This window comes from Pomacea canaliculata, linkage group LG5 (genome assembly GCF_003073045.1).
Source record: "Pomacea canaliculata isolate SZHN2017 linkage group LG5, ASM307304v1, whole genome shotgun sequence".
Classification (NCBI taxonomy): domain Eukaryota; kingdom Metazoa; phylum Mollusca; class Gastropoda; order Architaenioglossa; family Ampullariidae; genus Pomacea; species Pomacea canaliculata.
Genome location: NC_037594.1, coordinates 22,854,160 through 22,863,745, shown reverse-complemented (window position 1 = coordinate 22,863,745; position 9,586 = coordinate 22,854,160). Strand labels below are relative to the sequence as shown.

At 42.0% G+C, this 9,586-nt stretch overlaps 1 protein-coding gene across 1 annotated transcript; it reads right to left on the bottom strand.

The window, feature by feature from the left end:
* Nucleotides 1-1,760: 1,760 nt before the first annotated feature.
* Nucleotides 1,761-6,827, bottom strand: LOC112563601 (aldo-keto reductase family 1 member C23-like protein). The gene is made up of 10 exons (XM_025237716.1): nt 6,359-6,827; nt 4,743-4,910; nt 4,449-4,565; nt 4,246-4,329; nt 3,896-4,012; nt 3,636-3,748; nt 3,169-3,250; nt 2,777-2,860; nt 2,478-2,563; nt 1,761-2,262 (listed from the first exon to the last, which is right to left on the bottom strand). The coding sequence occupies exons 1-10, from the start codon at nt 6,425-6,427 to the stop codon at nt 2,220-2,222; spliced, it is 963 nt and encodes a 320-aa protein (XP_025093501.1). The 5' UTR covers nt 6,428-6,827; the 3' UTR covers nt 1,761-2,219.
* Nucleotides 6,828-9,586: the final 2,759 nt, after the last annotated feature.

Genomic DNA, 9,586 nt, shown 5'->3' with positions numbered 1-9,586 from the left:
GCTTTGATTTGGATGTAAAATTGAGTTCTTGCAATAACATTTCACAATAAAGATGCTGACATATTTTCATACATTTAAATTGATATGTGAATAATTATGAATAATGCTACTGCTGTTCTAACCAAAAGAATTTCAGTTATAAAGGCCCTATGACCCATTTTACAAAAATTCAGAAGTGGTTAACATTTAAGAAATGGTCTCAGGTATTATGCCCACTTTTTTGACATTCACACCTTTAATGGCACAACATTATAAAAATAATATATTGCATTTGAACAGGTACATATTTTCAGCAAGCACAAAGTCATGTTTCAGTGTCTAAATTCGTTGGCTGATTTTTTTTAAAAAAGTATATTTGTGTGGCGTTTTTATTTTCCTTAAGCTAGAAAATACACTATTTTCTGTAGACCAATGCTACATATCTTTAAGTAAACTTTAATCTATCTCTGATGTATGTCAGTATCACTGTTATGAACCCATCGTAAGTTGAAAAGTTAAGTGGGCTCAGATTCTTACATCAGCATACAGTTGGGCAATATCATTTAATTAATACAAAGCGCATTATCATGAGAGAGCAGCACACTGCTAGGCCTAAAAACCTAAATTCAAAAGTTTCTAGTGAAGGCGTATCACTTTCACACCATGATAAATTCGAAAAACGTTTATTAGTGGTGATGGTTGGGGGATGTCTATATTTCATCTTCATGTTGGGTGGTATGCATAGCCAGAGTTCAACATACCTCAACATTTATATATGCTAGTATAAATTGTTGATATAGACAGTATTAGTACACAGAGAATGGCTAGATTATGGCAGTTGTCGAAAAGTAAACTAGGAGTGTGTGTGTGCATGCATGTTCATGTATAGTTCTGTACATACTTCTGCCGCCCTGTGTGTGCTGGTAAAAAAAGCTAAATGTTCAGCGGCATGAAAAGGCTTGTAGAAAAGTACAAGGCCTGCTCTGCTTGCTGAGATGTGCATCTTTGACATAAGAAGAGAAATCAATGGCATCTCATAATTTTGAGATGGGCTTGCAGTGAAATTGAGAAAATGAAAATGTTTCCTACAATAATGTATTAATCATTGCTGTCGATGGGGTTTACACCAGTCATTGTAACAACCTCACTCTGCCTGAATCTCAAATGGAGGTGACTGCATTACGAGCTGACCAGCTTATGTAAGCTACCGATGATGTACAGTACTTTTTTGACTTGGAACATTGAGTCGGTTTTTTTCTTTACAGCTTTATTTCTTTTAAAAATACTTTTATTTTTTTAGGTTAGAATTACGTGTAAACAGAAATGTGCCGTTGACTTTCTTGACCATGAAGTTGATGTACAGTCTAAGCCACAATGCTAGGAGAGATTTTGTTGTTTGTTGTGAAATGCTGTCGTTTGTATGCAGTACAGCAGTCACTGTCGTGCACGCTCATTTGTATGAACAGCAGTTTTGATTTACTGTTGAAAGAAACCTTGATGGATAAATAAAGATCTCGAAGTTTGTGATGAAATGCCAAAAAAAAGCTTTTTTTACCTGAACAATACCTTATCCCCCAACTTTCACTCGGGTTGTGTGTGTGTGCGCGCGCGTGCGATAGATGTCATGATGGGATTGGTTTGCTGGAGGCGTAAGCGCAATATCCGTGTTGTTTCTTTAGGGTGCGATTTTTACTCACGCAATCGTGAACAAATGCTCATTACTAAGCTACTTCCCAACCCCCGTCCGCCAACAGATTTATCATTACATTTAAAAAAAAAACTGCAATGTACACAGTTTTATTAAAGAATATAGAAGTCAGAAATGTTAGTCAATGTAGATAAATTATCGATCGTCCCTATCTGGCAAATACAAAGACATTTGTGCTACTATATACCAAAGCTCATCCTCTATACTGATTTCATTACGATGTCTCTCCCTCGATCGTCCTACGGCGCTAAATAAACTAACTTGTCCACACCAGTGAAGCGCGTTCCCGGAGGAGACCAATCTGAAAGCGCAACTGTAAGTGGAACGTTCGAGACGTAAAGTACTTCCGGTTCACCAGTCTGCCATGTCTCTAGTGAACGCTGCTGTTTGCGGAGAACAGTTTGTCCCCGGTCTGTCGCCCATGTTGAAAAAGCCCGGATGAGGAGGTTGTGTCTGCCATTTATTCAATTTGCAGGTCTGTCGATTGTTCTAAGGACCTTGCCTCCTGCTCAGATGTTACTGTCAAAAAATCTTAGTATGGGATGCTGAACGGGTACTGGGGATGATCTCCTGCCCTGAAAAGAAAATCGAAACGCTGCTGTTAACGCCATTAAACAGCGCTGCTATGCTGCAGAAACATTCAACTGATGGATTCCCATTGCCGGCGACATACACTTACTGAAAGGTGTTTTGATCTAGATCCCACCCCGTGATTCAACAGAGATTTCCTGTTAGCTAGTTAAATCTCAGTGTAACATGCACTGTACAATGAGCGCAGTTGTGTGCGTACATTTGGCGAAAAGGGAAGAAGCGATGATCGTTCCTTAGTTTGGCAATCTCCTGCATGTCCTCTACCGTTAGGGCGAAGTCAAAAACCTGCCAAGGAAAAATCAAAGGCGAGCGGTGAAACAACTGGCTGGGGATCGCCATCAGCAAATCGTGACGAAAACGGGCAACAAGTTCAGGTAAGACATGGTTAACAGTCAAAACCGTAATAATCTTACATGACTTGCTGCTATCGATGAGATCAAGGAGCAAGACGACGATATAAAAGAAAATGAAAAGACGATGATGATGCGTAAAACTCACCTCGATGTTTTCTTCAATGCGCTTAGGTGTAATACTTTTCACTGACACCAGTATTCCTCGCTGAAGCAGACTCCTTATGAGCACCTTATACAGGACAACAAATGCCAAGATCATAAATAATTTATCAAGAAAATATGGGGAAGAAACTATCATACGAAAAATATAGTTTGCAATAGAGTACAAAAAGCTTTCGCAATGAAGCATTCGCAATACACAAAATTAATAAATACTACAGTTTCTCATAAAACTATTTATGCATCATTAAAAAAGTTACACGATCCCCCCAAAAAAATAAATGAGAAATTAGGCCTTAGACAACAAAATGCCCAAACTGATGAACGAGATCTCGGCTGACGTCAAGTGCACGTAAGTAGAAAAATACCTCACACTACCTGTGCAGGTGTTTTGTTGTACTTGGAGCCAATTTTCTCCAGTATAGGTTCTTGCAAAAGCACCGGCTCGCCTTCTGTTACCCTAGAAGTTGTGAAATATTTGCAAAATAATAAGACGCACAATTTTTTAATCAAAATTATCCACAAATAACATCTGCTTCTTTATTGGTCACATTACCGTTGCAGAATCTCCCGAATCTGAAACTGCTTGGAAATTTAACACCGCAAAAAAACAAAAAAAATCAAAAAACAAAAACAACGCACTCCACTTGTCATGACAATCTTTCTTTTCTTTTAATTTGTGTCTTGGTCTATAGTTCAAGAAAGGCAGACTGCTCTGTTGGTGTTGTTCAGAGAGCTTGAGTGGAATGGGTGAAAATGTTTATGGGTAGGGAAGAAAAACTTGGCAGACCTCTTTAGTCACGTCACGTCATGTCACATGATGAAATCCGTCATGTAATACTCACAGATGCTCGGAGCGGCCTGGAGATCCAAGGGGAGCGAAAGCTGACAAAAGAACCCCGAGCTTTTGACAAAACTCTTGTAGTTCTACCTGAGGGAGGTAGGCGTGACACTCGACCTGTTGAAACAGTACAACAAACTATTTAACCTACGCACGCTCTCTCTCTCTCTCCTCACACTTCAAATAAAAAGTGGTAAGTTATTTTTAAAAAGATCCAGTATCGTTTTTTCATTCATGTACTTTGACGATTGTAAAGTAACTCACCTGATTGCACACAGGCGGCACATGAGCCATGTGACAAATGAGATCGACCTGTACGGAGTTGAAGTTACTGAGCCCCAAGCTCTTGACCTTGCCAGCGACCACCAGGCGCTCCAGCTCCTGTTAGATTTGAGGTCATGCACCAGGTGAGGAAACAAAACATAAATTAGCAGCGGAAGTCGAAATCGGAAAGAACGCTACGTCTGTTAAGAGATCATGGAAAACCTGATTATGACAAAATGAACCAGTTTATGCTGTAGATACTGACTGATGGTGTTAACTAATCCATAGCACGAACAACATAATCAGTCCGCAGCCCTAACCAGGTATTAAATGTGGGACATTATACCTACGCGCCACGTGTCTCGCAGGTCGTAGTTCTCCAACTCAAAGTTGCCGTGCTCATCTTGAGGAAACAGGGTGCCGTCGCCGCGATTCTGAAACGGACAGTCAGATAAAAAGTCGAAGATACCAATTAAAACGGACCTATTTCAAGCCTACACTGGAAGGCCATGACAGTAGCCAATAAGCTGACATCTGGGAGACTGGGACTGACCTTGAAGCCCCACGGAGCGTGGATCATCAACAAGTCGACATAGTCCACCATCAGGCGCCGCAGACTCTCATCCACTGCTCGTCTGACGTCGTCTTTGCCCAGAAACGTTACCCACAGCTACTGGGACAGACAGGACGAGGCAAGGGTCATCGCTCGCTTACAACGCGAACACAAGCTGCTTGAAACAGTAAGTCTGTTCTATGAGTAGTTCTACCTGCAACCTCTCAGCTTTTCACTCACTCATTCTGTGTGTGTGTGTTAGACAAGTAACAAGACAAGTAACGCTTGTACAACCTTTGTCGCCAGAAAGATGTCTTCTCGCTTGAGCTTTCCTTGAGAGAAGTAACTTTCCAACACCTCGCCGATCGCGTCCTCGTTGTCGTAGGAGTATGCGGTGTCGATGTGGCGGTAGCCAGCGTCTAAGGCTAGAGGCAGCATCTCCCTTATTTTGTTTCCCGACACCTGAGCAAAACACGCGTCTGAGTTAGAAAGAAACGTTGTTCTTTGCTAACTTATTGCGACGAGTATTAATATTGTCACTCAGCTAGCACACGGCAAATGGAGGTCTATGTTACAGTTGGTGTTACCATGGATGTGTATAGGTGGATTGCTGTCTGTCTGACGAGACCAACGCTTAGCCTCTTGTAAAGTTCTCCACTGTTAGTCTCGGCGAGCATAAACAATGAATGTGACTAAACCGGAAGCTATGTACAAACCTGCCTCGTTTTAGTTGTGAACTGGAAAAAAAAATCGTCTGCCAGCAGTCCAGTATTACAAGTTCGGGGTGTTACAGGCACGACTGGCCTGTAGTCCATTGTGAATATGCCTTACATAGTTACAGCCTGTAAGCTACCCTCCCACATTTTAAACTCTTCATTTCTTTCACTCCTGGCAGGGGAAGGGGAATGGGGGATGCCAGAGGCCGGGCGACTCACTCGACATACGGCAAGCAACTATTTAGCATGTTGGTTATGAGTGTTCGGTTGCACGGTTAGCGGCCATTCAAAACCACAGATGGCCAGGGTTATAGTGCTTGGGTGGCGGTGTTGTCACGTGATACGGACAGATGACCATCCGATACCTTTTCACTGTACAATAATGGGAGTAGTGCCAGGCACTGGCCAGCCTCTCCGATTGCTGACGGACGGGAAAAGGCGGCTGTCGCCATTTGCAGAGAATAGTGTGCACGCTCCTCACTTGTTTGTCCTCGAGAGACACTGACTTCGTCACTGATGACAGTTACTGTGTTGTCAGTAAATAACACTGGCGACCTCGTCTCTATTTCACGATAATGCCTTTTTTAAACTCTATTTTATGAATCGTTCAGCTATTTAGCTTCTGCAGATAGACAACAACAGTCATAAACAAGAACAGTAGAGGCACGTGGGCGTACAATCACCTCGCGCCAAGGACGCTGTGGCCATCAAATCAACTGATATCAAGGTGTAAGCATGGAGTTAGGTTGAGTACAAGGAGCAGAACACAACATTGTTTTTTGGAAGTTTCAGGGAAGGGGTGAAAATATTGACATTAAAAGAGCTGTAAGGACAGAGCTGGGACTTAACATCAAAAAAGCGAAAGGACAATAAAATGAGAAAAAAAATCGCACACACACACACCCACAGAGAGAGAGAGGGAAAAAAATATGAAAGGGGAGACAACGTACATCCATTAAGGCAAGTCAGAAGCACATCAACATTTAATGTGAAAAAAAATCACTCTTTAACACATTGTGTTACGGCGGGGAACATTCTTGAAATTGTGTTAAAATGAATTTGTATAGAACATCTCTTGAGACTTCTCAAATTTATTTACACAATACGACCCAAGCGTTCTGCTGAAACGTTATGTCCCTGCTACAATTCTCAAAAAAACACTATAACCAGGTGATTAGAACTATTTTGACTTACCTGCCAGGTGCCAAAGGCAATAGCAGGAGCTTTTCGTCCGTTAGACAACGTGAATAATCCGTCCTCCATGGTGAAACACGCCGATCGTCTGGACCGAATGGAGCGAATGACTAGTATGGGGCGGTTGTTTTACGTTTGAGGGGAAAACAAAACTCAGAGCGAGTCTGTTTGTCGCCTGACTGTCACTACGTACCCAACACCTGGTGCGACTTTCTGCACTATCTATACCTTCGTCCTAATTTCTCAAGCGCTCCGACACAATGCGCGCATTTGTACATGCGTGTGTCGACGCAGTGCAGTGAGAAAAACTGTTTTTCATGCTCGGCCACGTGATTCTTCTGTACACGTCAGCGTTACTGGAAAACTCCCTTCCATCTCTCCCTTCCTTCTACTCTCGTCTGTCTATTCTCTCTTTTTCTCCATTAATCATGGAGCAGCCCCAGGTATATCCGAACAGTGCGGCCCGGTTACAACTTATTTTTGCCTAGATAAACTCGATCCAGGGTTGAAGGTCTCTGACCTCGAGGTAGTATATACCGTTACATGCTCCCATCCTCCCCCTCCTTGACACTGCGGCACGCCCCTCTACCGTCCGAACATCGTCGTTAATCTCTAGGGAGACTTAGTCATTTTTCGTCGTCATGATATCCATCACGTCCTCTCACAGATGTCACCACATCATCTCAATGTAGATGGTAATCGTCTGGAGGAGTGTTTATCTCGCTGGACACTGACAACTTGTTTGTGTAGTTCTGACCTCTGTTGGTAGTGACCAATGTGTCGCATGATGACAATGTACACACAGGGCCCAACGTGTTAAACTGAATCACGGTATGTCGTAACCTCTACAATAAAACTGAATACCAAAACAAAATAAAGCGAAACAAAACAGAACAAAACAAAAACTAAACAAAAGCAAGAAAACAAAATACTCACCTTCCACGTCTCGATCGTTACCTTCTAAAATATATAAAGCTGAATACTAAACCTATTCATAGCAAAATAAGACAAAATGAAACATAACAAAGAGAAAAAAAAAAACAAAAACATTTTCATCTTCCACATGTGTCGTAAACCTCTAATATACCTAAAGCTAGAATACCAAACCTATTCAAAACAAAATAAAGGGAAACGAAACAGAACAAAACAAAAATATAAAACTAAACAAAAACAAAAGAAAAACACTTTCACCTTCCACATGTCTTGTGGCCGTATGTTTGCGAGGGTTTCTCTTCCCAAAGCTCACCACTCAGAACAAAACAAAATCTGATGACCTCCTGTCTCCTCCCTCGTTCTCCACGCCTTCTCCTCCCTGGAGGAATCTGCCAAACGTTTCGCTGTGACTAAAAATCCTTTGATGGGAGAGAAGAACGGCCTGGTATTTCTTTCTTAAGTTTCGGAGCTCAGCATTTTCAGCTTAAAAATAATTTTAGTTCTCTTTTGTTTTCTTTTCCTGGCATTACCTAAAGCCGATGATTTCAGGCAGTGCGTGGCCAGAGCAGAAGATGAAAAACGCAAGAAAGAAAAGAAGAAAAAAAAAATTCTTGGAATTGGAAGCGCCGTGCTCGGTAGTGCCCCTGGCATGCCTGATGTTGCTCATTACGCGTGTAGTTAGCGGCGACCTCACACCCGCCCACACGACCCCTGTCACGACCCCATGACCCCAGAAAACCGGCCCCGCGCGTGTACGGGCGATTGGGAGGCTGTGGCGTGTTTATGGGCGACGGGTTTCTGCTGCAGTCGCTGAATATAAAAGTGACTGGGGTAAGAGGAGATTTCAGAAGTGTAAATCCAGTCGACTGTATCAAATGCTTCGAGAAAATGTCATGATGAAAATAATATGAAATCAGAGAGATTTTATAGCAAATTTTGGAAGGAATGTGTCGTTGGGGCCTTGGGGGTATGGTTGTGTGCGTGCATGCGTGTGTATGCGCGTGTGTCAGAGCGAGCATGTATGGAAAGCGATGATAGCGACTGACAGAAGTTTTGAATGACGAGAAGGCCAATAGTCCAATCGGCCATCTTAACAGAAGAAGAAGAAGAGAAAAAAAGAACTGCCGCCCTGCGCTCTGGAGCCTGGCGGTGAGACTGACCGCCACCCGTACTCCACTTCCTAGACATGGTTACACCTGTTTCAAACGTGGACAGGTGATCCGGTATCACTGATACCCCCATTTCAAGGTAGGGCATCGGCTCATTCCGGTCTGAGTTCTCATTAGAACGACTTTCGAAAATGATGCACGTGCGTGACCTTCACCTCAAGTCAATGGCGGATCACTTCCGGTTTTGATGTCGATGGGGTGTGTGTTTGAAAGAGAGAGAACTTGGCTGGTACTTTCTTTTACAACGCTGATTGATTCATTTCAATATATTTTGCAGATGTACCTGTAGAACTATTTAAGAGAGCAGGCCATGAATACACCGAAAAGCAAACATAATTTGCAAGACGTCGTGCTTTTGTGGGGCAATAGCAAACACTGTACCAATGTACCTGCAACAGAAGGTGGTGGAGAAAAGACAAGTGAGTAGTGAAACAAGAGAAACACCTAAGAGGATTTGTTTTCAGTTTAGGAAACGAACTCAAGAATTTAAAAGCCCCTTGCTAAGATTCGATTTTTTTTAATCCACATAGGTGAGAATTACTGAGAACATTTTTGTATGAAGAAGTAATTACTTAACCCCCCCCCCACCAAAAAAAAATCCATTGCTCCTTTTTATTATATAATTATTTTAATATTTTTCATTGGATCGGCAGTATTTCTTCAAAGCCTGGGATATCAAAGAAGGTTTCAAAAACTTGCTTAAAGAAAAGGCCCAGAATGCAATTGTATTTCGCCTGTACACTTGTACACTTTAATCTTGGTAAAGACAAATGCCTGCATGTAAGTGTTAGTAAAAGGTGACGTATCATTTAAGAACCTCATGTTCCCCTATCAGAATGTCCTTTAATATCCTGAGAATATTCTTAACATCATTCATTAAAAAAAAAAACCGTGCATGTTGGGGGGAGGGTTCGAGGCGAGGGTCACACTTATCATGCCCGTGCAAACTGAAAACAAAAAACAAGAGCCGGATATATAGAGAAATAAATCCAATAAATAATTTTATATTTAGTTCATATTCATGCCTTAGCAATTAAATGTCTTGCATGTAGACAGTAAAGAACTCACTTTTCATTTGAGCTAAAAAGTTGCTGCGTAAAGATCCATGTCTTTTCTCCAAAGTCGG

Excerpts from the sequence above, each read along its gene's own strand:
- LOC112563601 (XM_025237716.1), bottom strand. The coding sequence starts at position 6,427 with ATGGAGGACGGATTATTCACGTTGTCTAACGGACGAAAAGCTCCTGCT. Across the intron at positions 4,911-6,358 it reads TTGCCTTTGGCACCTGGCAG|GTGTCGGGAAACAAAATAAG; the intron begins GTAAGTCAAAAT and ends TGTTTTGCTCAG. Across the intron at positions 2,861-3,168 it reads ACAACAAAACACCTGCACAG|GTGCTCATAAGGAGTCTGCT; the intron begins GTAGTGTGAGGT and ends GTCCTGTATAAG.